The following is a 15,798-nucleotide window of genomic DNA, read 5'->3' as shown; positions in this document are numbered from 1 at the left end:
GGAAAGAGATTAATTAGGTTTCTGGAAGAATGGGTTTTGAGGTGGAAGTTAAAAGAGATTGGAATTTCACAGAAAAAGTGCTTTAGGGGCAGTTGAAACAGCTAAAGCAGATTTGGAAAGACTGATGATCCCACAGAGCAGCCCCTAAGATATATGGGGCTGTTGCAATGCGAGATAGGGCAGATTGAATCCATGCTGTGAAGGGTTTTAAATGCCAGACTGAGGCGTCGGAACTTTCCTCCGGGCACCAGGGAGCCATCGAAGGTTCTCAGCAGGTGAGTGGCCTGGCTGGATTGGTCATTGCAGTGATCAACGTTACAATATCTCCGACGCACTTCCGATCTCAGCCACCCTCAGTCCGGCTTCGCGCTAGGTGGTGGCAGGTCTCTTGGGCAACCGAAGCCGAGGCCACAAGGCGCCGCCCAGGATGCTGCCCGGGCCAAGGCTGGGGCTCAGCGGGCGCTGCACCTGGGCCCGGCCCGGCAGCCGATTGGGCGGCTCGGGGCGACCCCACTGTATCGCGAGACGAGATTGGCAGCAGCGGGCCGCCTGTGCCCCAGCGCTGGCTTTGTACGCGGAGCCGCCTGCCGGTGCTTTAACAATGGGCGGCGCGAGCGCCCCGGCGCTGGGCCCGAGCTGAGGCCGGCGCTTCGCGGCCGACTGTCCGCAGCATGAGCGGGGCCGGCGCTCCGAGCACGCCGGCGGGGCTGGGGCTCTGAGGGCCGCGGTTCCGGGTAAGGGAGCTGCCGTAGGGCCGGGCGGGCCTGGACTGCGCGCGCGGCACCGGACCGGCCCGGGGCGAGGCGCGGAGCCCGGCCGGCCCGGCCTTTTGTTCGCCATTCTGGGGCCGCGCGGTCCCGTGAGTCCCTCCGGGCTCCCGAGGAGGAGCAAGCGCCCGATGGCCTTACGCGGGGCCCCCCAGGCAGGCAGACATTGACCTCCGGGCTTCTCGCGGGGAGCTTTTCACCTCAGCTGGGCCATGACCAGTGTCAAGTCTCCCGCTCCTCAGGGCCGGCGGGAGAGTTCGAACCCACGACGCTGGGAGCCCGATGCCAGACCTCCCGCTCCATCTTTTCCAGAGCTTGCACCCATTGGCAACTTGGGGCCCGAGCTGATCCCCTTTTGCCCGTCACCCAGCTGGGCAGTTCCCAGAATAAGCCAGCTCCTCCTGAGCCGGCAGGCCGGGCGTTCTGTGTGGAGTTAGAGAGCCGGTCTGGATCGGTGCCGGGTTTAGGACGAGTCAGGGGAAGATCAACAGCCACTCAGGGTGGCCCGAGGTCACAGCCCTCAGGGAAGGGGCGCGGAGGGTCGTAGGAAGGAGCTGGTGGTGACCACGTCTGGGGTGTGTCTTGCAGACTGAAGTTGCTGCGTCTGGTCAGGCGCGCCGCCGGGTCCCATGGAGCTGGAGGGGCAGTGGTGGCGAGGACAGCTGGCGGCTGATATTCACCAAGCGCTTCGGTACAAGGTAACTCGAACGCCCAACCTTCCCTTTCTGTGTCTCGCGCCAGTTGTTAGGCATCTCGGTTCCCTTCTTTACTCTCTACTTTCCAGGACAGAAAAGGCGAGTTTGCTTATTTGCTCAAGGTTAATTAACTTCTTGGCTGCTTCCCTGGGATGTATCAGAAGAACCTGCAACTCAAGTGAGAGGAGGGGCGTGGTAGTTGGGCCAGAGAAGGTGGAAAGGAACATGCTGATGTTCTTTCCAGGTGGAACATGAATTTGATTTTATTTTTATTGGGCAGAGCAGCCCTCCTTGGTCTGTCTACGGTTGCTGTTAGATGCAGCTATCTGTTGTAAGTCGCGTTCGTGCATAAATTCCCCAGCCTTTCACTTACTGTGAGACTTTAGACATGTTAGTTTTCTGTTTTTCAATGTCCTTATCTGTAAAGTGAGGAATAATAATAGAACGTACCTTATGATTGTGAACTTTAAGTAGGTTAATACTACACATGTGCTTAGAGCAGTGCTTGGCATATAGTAAGTGATAACTGTTATTACTACTTACCCCTCAAGATTTGGGCTGTTCAAAAAGCCTTAAGATGGAAGGAGTTAGCTGCTTCCTCCTGCTAATATCAAAGTCAGAAAGTAGACTTAGTATACTTAATAGGTATTGGGAAAAAAATACACCTTTTTTTGCAAAGCAAAAAGCAAAATCTGTGTATTGTTGCTTTTAAGTTACAGGTTTGCTCTGCATGTCACAAGACAGCTTAATGAGAGGATAGCTCTGCTTTCAGTTTTTTGGGTATATACCTAAAGGTGGGATTACTGGGTCATGTGGTAATTCTTTAATTTTTTGAGGAACTGCCATACTGTTATATGCAGCAACTATACCAATTAACATTCTCCCCAGTAACACACAAGAGTTCCAAATTTCTCTACATCCATGCCAACACTTGTTATTTTTTTGATTTTGTCTTTGTTTTTTTAAATATAAATCCTAATGTGTGTGAAGTGGTATCTCTTAGTGGTTTTGATTTGCATTTTCCTAAGGATTAGTGATGTTGACATCTTTTTCATGTTTCATAGTTGCTTGTTGGGTATTAGTGTATCTTCTTTGGAGAAATGTCTATTCAAGTCCTATGTCCATTTTTAAAATGGTTGGGTTTTTTGTTCAGTTGTAGTTTTTTATGTAATCTAAACATTAACCCTTTATCAGATACGATTTGCAAATATTTTCCTTTCTGTGAGTTGTCTTTTCTCTCTCTTGATAGTGTCCTTTGATAAACAAGTTTTTAATTTTGATACAGTCTAATTTCTTTTTTTTTTTTCTTTCTTTTTTTTAAGTTTTGCCTGTGCTTTTGGATTATATCAGTGTTGCCTCCTTCTACTGTGATATCTGTTCGATTTAGTATCAGCATTATGCAGATCTTCTGAATTTGGAAACTTTCTATCTTATGCTCTAGAAATTTTCCAATTTTTAAAAAATAAGTTGATATAATATAGTCCTGAGATTTAAAGGTGATTTTAGATATATGAAAGGATGATGGCAAAGGAGAGATCATAAAACTGCTAAAAGGGAAACAAAATTAGAAGATACTAGTGGATGAATACTGGTCTCTGTGTCACTGCAAGTATAATATAGTATGCAGCATACCAGAAGCATATCCATTTACCTTCTAACCAAAAGCTTTGAACTTCCTGGAGAGGAGTGTGTTTGCATATGTGTGTGTTGGGTGGTTAGTTTTTTTTTTTTGTAAGGATGTTTTTCTAAAAACACTTGGTAGGGAAAACAGGATTCCCTTTTTAAAAATCCTTCTAGAATGCATCAATTCCATAAAGCAAGAAAGACCCATAATTGCTCACATCAGGGGTGGTTAAGAATAAGGAGAAAAGTTTGGTTTTAAATTAAATTTTAAGTGCCATTCATTGTCCTTCCACTCAACTTCTCCATTTTTGTGTTCCACTCAAGAAAAGTATGTTTTGAGTACTTGTAACACTGATATAGTGGGAAAACAATGTTAAATCTTTGCATTGTAGGTATATTGTAGATATATCAGACTAAATGTCATTCCTCTTGATTTAGGAGCTGAAGTTGCCCTCCTACAAAGGCCAGTCCCCTCAACTAAGTCTCAGACGGTATTTTGCTGACTTGATTGCCATTGTGAGCAATCGCTTCACGCTTTGCCCTTCAGCCCGCCATCTTGCTGTTTATTTGCTGGACCTGTTTATGGATCGCTATGACATCTCTATCCAGCAGCTGCATTTAGTTGCGCTTTCCTGTCTGCTTCTAGCAAGTAAGTATGGATCTGATCTACATGAGTGAAAATTCCTGTTTTGTGTATTAAAATTATGTGTACCTCAGTAAAATATCAGAAAATCTCATTCATTCTACTTTACTAGTATCAGGTAGCTTGTGTTGAAAGTATTTCTTGGCACAGTAATTCTTAAGACATTAAAAAATAGCTCTGGAGTCTTTTAAAAACATGTGCCTAAGCCCTGCATCCTGAAAATTCTAACACAAATGTCTGTCAGACAGGCTACCCCAGATCTGCTGAGTCAGAATCTACATAATGGAGCTTGGGTATCTTTTAATTTTTTTAAAGTTCCAAAAGTGATTCTGATGTACCTTTCCTATTGAGAACCACTTCTTTCTGTTAACATCTTCTTGTAACTCATTTCATTGGTTGTTGGTACTCTCACTGAAGAGAGACGGCAAGTAAAGAAATTGAAATTCGGCCAGGCGCGGTGGCTCACACCTGTAATCCTAGCACTTTGGGAGGCCGAGGCAGGTGGATCGCTCGAGGTCAGGAGTTCGAGACCAGCCTGAGCAAGACCCCATCTCTACTAAAAATAGAAATAAAAATTATCTGGCCAACTAAAAATATATATAGAAAAAAAAAAAATTAGCCGGGCATGGTGGCGCATGCCTGTAGTCCCAGCTACTTGGGAGGCTGAGGCAGTAGGATCGCTTAAGCCCAGGAGTTTGAGGTTGCTGTGAGCTAGGCTGACGCCACGGCACTCACTCTAGCCAGGGCAACAAAGTGAGACTCTGTCTAAAAAAAAAAAAAAAAAAGAAAAAGAAATTGAAATTGAGTTTTTCTTCTTTTAGTAATGTGAAAAGACTATTTGATATTGAACTCAAATTGATAATATAGTTTTTGTATTATCCATGTCATTACAGTAGAAATTTAAGCCCTATTTCAAAGTAGTATGTAAATATATTGATTGACACCCTTCACCTGTAACCCCCACTTGAGGGTTTGGGATCCAATATGGCTGCTGTCTAAGGAACACTATCCGTACACTTATGTCACCAGAGTTCTTTCTAAAACACCTCTGTGCTTTGGCTACTAATAAACCTAAAACCAAATGCAGTCCTATGTGGTATCATTTCTGGTACTAATCTCTTTTCAGATTTTCTTTTCTTGCCCTTATTCTTTTGATCTGATGGCCCAACTACTTGTTTTGTCCCTTGAATGTCCTTTTGTAAGCTATTTCAGATCACTTATAGAACAAGGCTGAATATAAATAAATCACCGCTGCACTGATGACTTCCTACTGCATGTGTGTTAAGGTGAAAATTGCTTAATAAGGCATTTAGAACCTTTCATCTGGACCCAGCTACCTTTCCAGTCTCATCCAACCCTAGCCCCATGTACCTTGAGCCAAATTCTTAGCAGAATACTATTTACTTCCTGAATATCCATATTTCCCCTTAAATCTTTTGTTCTCTAAGATCCAGACACATCACCCACCCTTCTTCCCCACCCAGAAGCCAGAGGTAATGCTTGTACATTTATAATTAACCTTTAATTTAACCTTTAATTAAAGTTTCATGCTCATAAGTAATCACGTGTCTAATACTATATGTGTTTCATCACTGACTATGAAGCCCTTTGGGGTTTAATAGTTTGCATAAGATTGGACAAACCCAAATACTTGACAGGTTAGATGTGAGTCCACAAATAAAATGGCTTTTTGTTATTCCCCAGAATGGTAGTTTGTTATAGGATCAGTTTATAGTAGAAACATGCCAGAAATCAGACATGCAAGTTAGGTTATTTTAAAATTTGGGATAACTGGTGGAAAGTAAACTTTTGGCTACTATGGCCATCACTGTCATTTTAACATTACAAAGTTCTGCCTGCTCTGTGCTTGCCATTCTTAAAGTGTGGTGTGGGCCAAGTGAGAGGCTCATCTTTGTATACCATCTTAGGTTGGTGGGAATGGAGTTTTCAATTGTTCTTGTTCTTTAAATTCTATATTAATGTTAGTTTAAGGTTACGATCAATTTATTTTATTGAAGATTATTTGGTTTCATCTCTCAGGTAATATGTAGTTATTTTTGGCTCATTTTCCAGTACCTAGGCTTCCAGTAACTAGGCTGTATTTGCTGGGGTTCAAATTTGAATTATCACCTGTTACTGAAAGAACTGGATACCTCCTCCCTCTTTTCTGCTGATACTCCCAAAGCCCCCTTTCCCTGAGAGAGAACTGCCTTTACATTCTTCCTTTTGCCCTGGAGAGTGGGAATGTGTGTGAGGTATCCTTCAGTATCTTGGCCCCTCCAAAGTAGGAAGTGGTCAAAAGAGTTTGCTGTCAGCTCTACATTAAAGTTAGGAATTTAAGAGGATGGCCCTTAGCCAGCAGCAATCTCTACCCTCACTCCCCACCCCCAGTCTATGACTTTACAGCAAAAAGGCTTGGGATGCTTATAAACTGATATCCCGCTTTCAGTATCTATTTGTAGAGTTCATTCTAGTGTTTCTTACATTCTTATACTCTATATCTTACATTTGGATACCAGTAGCAGCTATCCAATTATTAATAGTTATCATAAACATTCAAATAATGCTTCTCCTCACAGAATGATTGAACTTTTTGTATACCCCTTCCCCAGCTGCTCCCTGCTTTGGGATGGGTGCCCTGCTGTATGAAAGTGAAGAACAGCTTACAGCTGACAGGACTGGGTGACAGTTAGATTCTAGTTACGAAATAAGTTGGGAAGCTGCAGGTAGTGTGGCAAAATATGGAACACCTTGTAAGTTCCAGAAGCAAATGTTTATCCAGCTGCCTGAGTGTCTGCACTATTAGAGGTAGGAAGGAAGGGCCTACAGATTACTTCTGATTAAAGAGCGGTGTTTTAGAGCAGGGAGGACAGTGATGGATTTCCTGGGTTTGAATCTCTCATCAGCAATATGAATTTAAACAACCCTTGTGTCTCAGCTTATTTGTCTATAAAATGGAACTAAAGACACCATACAAAGTTGTTGTGAAGATTAAGTAGGATCATATTGTTTAAAGGCACATAGGTGTAATCCTAGCCCTCTGGGAGGCCGAGGCGGGTGGATCGCTCGAGGTCAGGAGTTCAAGACCAGCCTGAGCGAGACCCCGTCTCTACTAAAAATAGAAAGAAATTATATGGACAACTAAAAATATATATAGAAAAAAATTAGCTGGGCATGGTGGCGCATGCCTGTAGTCCCAGCTACTCGGGAGGCTGAGGCAGTAGGATCGCTTAAGCCCAGGAGTTTGAGGTTGCTGTGAGCTAGGCTGACGCCACGGCACTCACTCTAGCCTGGGCAACAAAGTGAGACTCTGTCTCAAAAAATAAAAAATAAATAAAAAATAAAAGCCCATAGGAAATTGAAACAAATTGTTTATCATCATCATGATTAATTCTACATTAAGCTATAATCTTTAGCCTGCTTCCTTTGCCGTAAAGGTTCTAGCTTCTAAAATGGACCCTGATCTGTCCTGGGAAATTCTCATATTCCAGTTCTTTCACATGTATACCCTGGTTTCCTTTGTCTTCTATGACCAGTATTAAATTTATGGAGAATATGGAAGCAATGTTGTAGATAAGGTTTCTGATAATTTGCCCAAGGTCTTATGTAACTAAGAAATGACCTGGAGTCTAGATGAGGCCAAAAGCGAGGTAAGAGTATTTTATTAGTTAACAATTTGTAACAAGTTCTTTTTCTCCCTTGCCCACCAATACTGGATTAGCAAAGCTTTTTACTTTACCGTCTGATCAGTGAAAAATTATATCTCATGGTTGGTTTAATTCGCATCTCAATTTTTAATGACCTTAGAAATTCTTTTCTATAAACAACCTCTTCCTGTTCTTTACTCATTTTTATATTAGATGGACAGTCTTGTAAATTTGTGATGATTCTTAATGTATATTAAGGATGACTTTTTTCTCCTCTTAGTAATAAAAGAATAGAATATGGGTTGGCTCACAATGACATCTGATCCATCCTCTACTCAGGATACAAATCTTCTCTATCACATACCTACCATTCACTGCTGGCTTTGAAAATATGTTGGTTTCCATGGCTGATCTGAACATTTCCTATAAAGGAAAGACAACCTAGTGTTTTGTTTCTGTAGCCTCTAATTCTTTATTTTCTGGGAAACAGATATGAATTTCCTGTGCCCTTATTTCCTGTTTGGGGCCTTTATCAATATAATCACATGGCTTCTGGTATTTCCTTTCAGTTGAAGAAACTGATCTTTGTGATCTCTGTGTGGCACTGTGGATAAGTGGATTAAAATACCCACACACATAGTGTTCAGCACAACAAAAACTATAAATATGAATACAGGTGCTCAGTGAGGTTATCACACTTTTAAAAATCCTTTAATGTCCATGTACTTGAGTATTTATTACTATACATAATGAAAAAGTGCCCAAAAATTTGAACCTGAATTAAAATCCCAAGTATGGTTATTTATACAGTATGCCAGTTATTTTTAACTTTGCAAATCAATATGCAAAGTTTTTCATACTTGTAATAGCCAAATACTTTATAAATATAAAAATCCCATAGATGCTTAGTAATATAGAAGTCTGTCCTCTTGGTAGTTGTTATTCCCACGTAACCTGGTGCAATACTTTGGTCTGGAAGTACTGATTTGGGAATTCAAACGTAGATCTTCTTTTGGCTTCCATTTTTGGTTTGACTTAACTTATTTGACCTTACATGAATTGGCCAACCTCACTACCTTGGTTTCTTGAAGAGTGAAATTGGTCATATACATTTTTTTTCCAATGTTGACAGTTTCAAGGAGATAATTCAAGGATCAAGAATGTTTCATATTATGGTATATTAATTTCTTCAAAGAAACTTCAGGCATGATGTAAATAAACTCATTAATTTTTACAGTATTCCTTTGAAGTACACTGCTAATATTGCTGCCGCTACACAAAAGGCAGGGCAGGGTACTTGAAAGCCACAATAATTCATCCAGAGAGATTGAACTGAATTTCTAGGTCATTCTCCTGCTGAAGAATTTCACTTCATTATACTAAGAACAGTGGTCTCCTCTTCTATCTCTTCATTCAGTGATGATGCTAGATAACTATGTTATAAAGACCACTTTAATGCTTTCTACTATATTAAGTATATGATACTGGCAAAAATTGTGAAATTTGTCTTTAAATTCTGAATTATGTAAGTTTTGGATAAACTCTTACCTGCAACAATATTTAGTTCAAAAGTCGTTTAGATCTGAATAAGTTCATCTCTCTGCCATCACTCCCGATGCTTTGGGTGTAGGTTTTTCACAAGACATGAGCTTAGAATCTCCTGGTATTGGAGACAAAAACTTCTACCCCAGTTCTCCCTGAGCAAGGTCCAGGCAGTCTTTTTTCCCCAGCACCAAGACAGGTCAACATCAGCAAATCTACACTGGTTCCAGCCCCACTGCTACACACTGAGCGTCTGGGCTGAGTGACCCTGGTTACTATCATTTGTAGCATCTTTAACGTGAGGTAAAAACGCATCCCTTCTAGAAGAAAAACTTTTCTGCTTTCTCCTGCTTTGGCAGTCTTTCTGGTTCTTCTCCAAAAAAATGTTTTTAAATGGATAAAATTATAATTATGATTTCCAGCCACGTGTGGTGCCTCATGCCTGTAATCCTAGCACTTTGGGAGGCTGAGGTGGGAGGATCACTTGAGGCTAGGAGTTCAAGACCAGCCTGAGCATGAGTAAGACCTCATTGATACTAAAAATAGGAAAAATTATATGGGCGTGATGTCACACATCTGTAGTCCTAGCTACTTGGGAGGTTGAGGCAAGAGGATCCCTTGAGTCCAGGAGTTTGAGGTTGCAGTGAGCTGTGATGATGCCACTGTACTCTAGCCCAGGAAACAGAGTGAGATCCTGTCTCAAAAAAAAAAAAAAAAAAAAGATTTCCAAGGAAACCAAATATATTGAAATTGTTATCAAAATATATTGTAATATATCAAAATATTAAAATGAATTTTTGAAAATATATGCTTCTTTAGTAACATTCTAACAATTTTGAACAAGTATGAGTGTAAAATCTATTGTGAGAAATCAATAATAATTGTAATATGATATGACTGTTTTAAACCTTAAATATAAAATAGAATGCCATCCTGGGAGGTAGAAGGCTTAGTTATAATTTCCTTTTTATGGACCACCATGGAACAAAGACCCAAAGAGACTTGAAGACAGCTCTTTGGTTCTGTTGCTACATCTGGAAAATCATAATGGAACTTTATAGTTGGTGAATTTTCTCCAGCTATCAGTTCTAGAAATACCTAAGACAAATGCTTTATATATATAATAAAATGGTTATTTGGAAATTAAAGTGTAAGATGGTACATAACCTATAGAAACATTATTTTGGGGCTGTAAAGGGAATCTTCAGGTATGCATAGTTGAAACCTTACAGATAAAGTATTTCCTGAAAAGAAATCAATGCCTTTGAATAATAAAGTTCTGCCATCATATTGTCATTATTCTGCTTTGAGTAAGGGGATCTAAAAGATAATTATCTAAAGATACGTTAATAAAGACATAAAGCATCTCCCCTTCCTCTTCTCGTTTTTTCTTTTAACAGACTCAACTATACTCAACTAGATTTTTGTTTTAAATTCAAAAGAGAAGGGATGGGGTTTTTTTTTGTGGAATGACAATGCTTATGTTAAATATTCACCCAGTTTTCCTCCTTGGTCTTTTGATCTTTCTCTGGAATTGAGATTATGCTGAAAATATGCCAAGATGAAATAACTGAAGCCCCAACTATTTTTGATTTCAGATAAAGCTATGAGATTAAATTTTTTTTAAACTATCTCCTACTTTAAAATAATTTTCTTCCACCAGCCACCACCTGCTTGCAAAAAGGAGTTTCCTGAAAAGATTTAGTTGATGAGATTTGAGAGAGCTATTTTTCATTGGCACATAGGACTATGTACATTATACAACAGAACACTGATCAGAATGGTCACCTGTTTCAAGCATGTTTTTTTCAGGGGATGGGAAAGGTTGGGAACAGTGGCACTGAGAAAGAAAACACATGGAAATGTGAGAACCACAGAGTTCTACACAGTTGTTATCTACAAAAGGTAGGATAAAGAATGTCTTTGGGTCTAAATTTTGGCAGTAAGATAGCAAATCCCATTTTACTGACTAAACCTATAATGATCACTTGCCTAACATTTTCTTTCCTCTCCCCACTTTTCTTACAAGGTAAATTTGAAGAAAAAGAAGATAGTGTGCCTAAGCTGGAGCAGCTCAACAGCCTGGGTTGTATGACTAATATGAATCTAGTATTAACAAAACAAAATTTGCTACATATGGAACTGTTATTATTAGAAACCTTTCAGTGGAACCTCTGCCTTCCGACAGCTGCCCATTTCATTGAATATTACCTCTCTGAAGCAGTACATGAAACAGATCTTCATGATGGCTGGCCAATGATTTGCTTGGAAAAAACTAAACTCTATATGGCCAAATATGCAGATTACTTCCTAGAAGTATCTTTGCAAGGTGAGTGGTTGTGAATGCCCGTAAGTGACTTGTGTGCTTGTGACTGGCGTATTCTGTTGCTTAAGTTCATTTTTGGTGTCTCCACAGATTATGCCTTTCTAAATTATGCACCTTCTTTAGTAGCTGCTGCATGTGTGGCTTCTTCGAGGATTATACTTCGTCTTTCTCCAACGTGGCCTACAAGACTACATCGTCTTACTGCTTACTCCTGGGATTTCTTAGTGCAGTGTATTGAACGGCTATTGATGTAAGCCTTTTTGTTCTTGTATTTGTCATTTCTTGCTACCATTTTTCTACATGAATAAGGTGCCCTAAAAAAAGTTTCTCAAAGGCACAGACCTTTTAGGAAACTTGCTTCTAGCACCTACTTGCTGCCATCAGCAAGCCTCTGTAGGAGCAATATTCTGCAGAAGGGGTGTCCCTTTGGGCTGTTAACTGGTTAGAAGTTGCCATTGCTAGAATGATTCTGGATACATGATAGGGAAAGGAGCTGCTCTTGTGTGTCTGTAAGCCACATAACTCTGAGATCAGTTCAGCCAGCCAAATCATCTCCCATTCCTCATTTCCGCATCTTTTTAATTTTGGGGCCACCAGGATGTTACCAAAGTGGCAGCCACACTTAAGTACTTATTTTGTACATATCTCCCAAGATGGAAATAGCCCTCAAAGCTACCAGCAAGGTTCAAACTAAGGGAAAGAGCTTTAGAAGTGTACGAGCAAGGTCTCACTGCTGTTGGAATTGTGGTGCACTGACTGCTACCTAAGTAGTGGTGGCAGTATGAAGCTAGCTGTTGAGGACCTGGGTGTGGGGCATGACTTTATTGCAAATTCTTTGTAAGTAACATTATTAATAATTTCCTTTCTCTCCATGTTTCAGTGCTCACGATAATGATGTGAAAGAAGCAAACAAACAGAGAGGACAAGCAGGACATCAGTCAGCACAACTAAGTGTGTTCCAGACAGCTTCCCAGCCCTCACGGCCAGTTCACTTTCAGCAACCTCAGTATCTCCATCAGCCACATCAGACATCACTGCAGTATCGCCATCCTGCATCGGAACAACCAAGCTGTCAGCAAATTGTATCTACCACACACACCTCATCCTACACACTACAGACATGTCCTGCTGGCTTCCAAACTAGTGTTCAGGGCCTTGGGCAAGTGCAGACTGGTGTTGGGATGTCGTTGGCAATACCAGTAGAAGTTAAACCCTGTCTGAGTGTTTCTTATAACCGGAGTTATCAGATAAATGAACATTACCCTTGTATTACTCCATGCTTTGAAAGGTGATTATGTGTGAAGGTGATGACTGACCCAGACTGCTTTGTGACTGGAAGCTCTGGGTAAGCTTTTGTAAACTTCTCAAAAGGAAAGGGATCCAAATGACATCAGAACTCTTCAGGTACCAGCACCAGGAAGACTGACTATCCCTTTCAATGCACCATGAATACCTGGGAGGACTAAAACACTTTAATAGTGTGTGTGTCAAATTCTGTTACAACAAATCCCTGCATGATAAAAATGTTCAAGTCCTGGCTGATGGTCCAAATATTTCAAAAATATTTAATACAACAGAAAATTTGGACAGACTCCAATTTGCCATTTTGAGATTTGACCTGTGGTAGGTTCTGGGCCTAATGTTGGCTTATCAGTCAAAGACTAATGTTTATCTGTGGACTTGCCAAACAGTCTTTTATGAAGGAAAGTTACAGTATTAATTTTTGATGAGGTTTTTTTAATTCTACAGTTTTGAGTTTTATTTTTGTTCTACAGATGAATTTTTTACTAAGTTTAAACTCATGAGTTGCTATGCTATACCAATCTGTGCAGTAAAAAACAATTTTTTTTAGATTCTATATAACTTCCTATCATAAATAGGTTAGGTATCTGGATTTATGTACTAAAATTAAGGGTGGACTAAGTCTGTTATTTTAAAATTATGGTCATAATTTTTTGTTTTGTTTTGTTTTTTCCCTAAGTGATCAACCTCAAATCTTTAGAATTAAAACACATTTAACTCAGGGAATTTGTAATACTTGGAAACACTTAACTATAATGCAACATACTTTGGGAATGTTATAGTATGAACTACCTTTATAACATAGGTTAAAATACTGTTGCTAGGATGTGTTTTCAAACGAGAACATAAGAGTGTAGCTCAGAATGAACAAAGTGGTAGTTCCTGTGATTCATAATAAGTGTATAGGTTTGCATTTCTCGGTGCAATCTGTGATTTATACTCAGATTTGATATTACTGTTTAAAAAAAAAAGTTTTTTCAAGGGAAGGCATAACTGTAAAATGTCAGTTCTAAGATAAAGTCCCATAGGTTTATTTTGGAAGGGACTGTGGCCAGGGTAGTTCTCAGGTTGTGCTACAGCAGCACTTTGTTATGTGGAAGACAGGTTTTTATAAGCAGCCTTTGAATCCAGCTAGTCAGTCTAAGCAGGCAAAGGTACTGATTACTAAATTTCAGTAGCAATTTTCATTGGATTGGTCCTACAACTGCCCTGGGACATTTCATTGTACTTGTAATAAGTGGAAACAGCAATAATAGTTATTACAGCAAGGGCAGTTTGGGAGCAAAGTGTTTTGGGAGAATAACCTTAAAAAGTAAAAAAAAAAAAATCATTGTAATAACTGAAACTGTATACATTGCGCTATTATCTGTGGGAGAAGAGAGATTCGGTGGAGGGAAGCTTTCTTTAAAAATTAGAAAGGTATGTCTTTTTGTTTGTGTTTTTTTAAAGATAGCACTTGAATAGAAGGGAATCTGCATGGCAGATATGTGACTGCCACAATTTGCATTGAAGACAAACTTATTATAAAGATGTTGTGGGTATGCAGCAGGAGTCTCAGTAATCAAGCCAATGGCCTTTGTTAGGAAGGGAAGGGGCTCAACACAGTAATGGACTGATCCAGATGGTTCCAGGGGATGAATGTGGGTGGGTGGCTTCTTCCAGCACGAATTCTTAGAGAAATGTTCTTTCCTTAAAAGGATTTAACTTATATATTTAGAGTACATAGGGCATAATGTGGATTTATTAGTCTGGTAGATAAAAAACCACTTGGGTAAGAACACTCACTCATGGCAGTTTTCAAGCATGAACAGTATTTTCTGAAAGTACCACCACTTTTCCTCTTTAAAGAAGGCTGCCAATTGGATTTTGGTAGTTCTTACCTCAAGAAAACTTGAATTATTTGGGGGAAAGTGGGTTTCAAAAGAGAATATATCTTTCACATTCACATTCAGAACCCAGCAATCTGGAGTCCAGTTTTCAGTATTTTAACTACCTCAATAATACTATGAATGTAAGATACTGGGATAGAGATCCCAACTTGAAACAACAACCAGTGCCTGTGATAATTTAATGTCTTGTCAAATGCTTTTATTGATTGGTTTATATGTCATTCTTGTTGTAGAAGAATATGCCTTTTAAAAAAGCTTATTAGTAATACTTTCCCAATTTATATTTAAAAAAGCTAAAGAACACTGGATTAATCTTTGGGGGGGTAGAATAAAATAATTGATTACTATTGCTGCATACCCGGGGTGGGATGGGGTGGTTGGAGAACCAGAACTATTTTTAAAACATTAGGTTTCCATATAAATACAACTCACAACTGCTAGCTTTGGGGGTGGGGGGACTTTGTGTGGGTTTGTTTTGTTTAATTTATTGATTAGTCTTTAAAGTAGGTCTTTTTTTTTTTTTGACATTACTGGACCATCATTAACTATGTACTGTGAAGAGATTAATGATATGTATAAAGGGCTTTACCAAAGTCCACTAAATAAACACTACTCAAGTACAGACTGCAAACCAAAATGTATCTGTGTTCTGACACTAATTGCAAATAGCAAGTATGGTGCTAAAGTCTACACCAATGGAATTAGATGAGTGCTATGCACTTAATTTTAAAATAAAACTAGTTTTCAGTAAAATGGCTTTGGTGTTTTTATTTTAAATACAGACTTACATATTTGTAGCTTTACTGATCCATGCCACCACATAAGTCAGACTTGGAAGCATGATTATATTTACTAAAAGCCATCCAGATGCAGAATATAACCATGGTGGGAAACGTATCCATTCATTATGTATTCCATACTGACACCCACAAAAGTGTACTGAACACCACAGTTGCCTTTTGAGCTTTGAATTAGTTGTTAGTACATTAGCAACTGCAGATTCTAATTTATTGAACAATGGTGCAAGCTTTAGAAAATGTGAAGTCTGATCTCAAAAGAAAGGACACAGAAAATGATCAAAGGTATGAGATGGAACAAGTCAACAGTGATAATGGTCTGTTCACCTAAGTATAAATATAATTTGTAATATAGTGTTCTTTAGGGCTGAATTTAAGGGAAAAAAACAACAAACATTCTAAACCAGAGCAGGGAGCTTTGCGTTATGATTCTGAGCTCTGCATGTGTTTTTCAAGCACGTGGTAAAAGACTTGGCCTCCCCAGCCTGAAGCAGTTTACATCTAGTTTGATAAACATGACTGGTACACTTGAAGCAACTAGAGTGGCGTAGTCTGGAACTCAGTTTA

General features: G+C 39.7%; 1 protein-coding gene across 4 annotated transcripts; it reads left to right on the top strand.

Moving 5' to 3' along the window:
• Positions 1-427: 427 nt before the first annotated feature.
• On the top strand, positions 428-15,187 carry CCNJ (cyclin J). 4 transcript variants are annotated; one of them, XM_045568247.1, is made up of 6 exons: positions 428-734; positions 1,356-1,465; positions 3,524-3,734; positions 10,947-11,246; positions 11,367-11,493; positions 12,124-15,187. In XM_045568247.1, exons 2-6 carry the CDS (start codon positions 1,397-1,399, stop codon positions 12,533-12,535), a joined length of 1,119 nt encoding a protein of 372 aa, XP_045424203.1. In that variant the 5' UTR covers positions 428-734; positions 1,356-1,396; the 3' UTR covers positions 12,536-15,187. The 4 variants fall into 4 exon arrangements, with proteins under 4 accessions (XP_045424203.1, XP_045424204.1, XP_045424201.1 ...); XM_045568248.1 differs by having other exon boundaries at positions 571-734; positions 11,370-11,493; XM_045568245.1 differs by having other exon boundaries at positions 571-734; positions 11,334-11,493.
• The last annotated feature ends 611 nt before the right edge of the window (positions 15,188-15,798 follow it).

This window comes from Lemur catta, chromosome 14 (genome assembly GCF_020740605.2).
Source record: "Lemur catta isolate mLemCat1 chromosome 14, mLemCat1.pri, whole genome shotgun sequence".
Classification (NCBI taxonomy): Eukaryota; Metazoa; Chordata; class Mammalia; order Primates; family Lemuridae; genus Lemur; species Lemur catta.
The sequence above is the reverse complement of the archived record's forward strand: the minus strand, read 5'-3'. Positions and strand labels throughout refer to the sequence as shown.

Coding starts and splice junctions, on each gene's coding strand:
- CCNJ (XM_045568245.1), top strand. CDS start 1,397: ATGGAGCTGGAGGGGCAGTGGTGGCGAGGACAGCTGGCGGCTGATATT. Junction 1,466..3,523: donor ACCAAGCGCTTCGGTACAAG/GTAACTCGAACG, acceptor CTCTTGATTTAG/GAGCTGAAGTTGCCCTCCTA. Junction 11,494..12,123: donor TGTATTGAACGGCTATTGAT/GTAAGCCTTTTT, acceptor TCCATGTTTCAG/TGCTCACGATAATGATGTGA.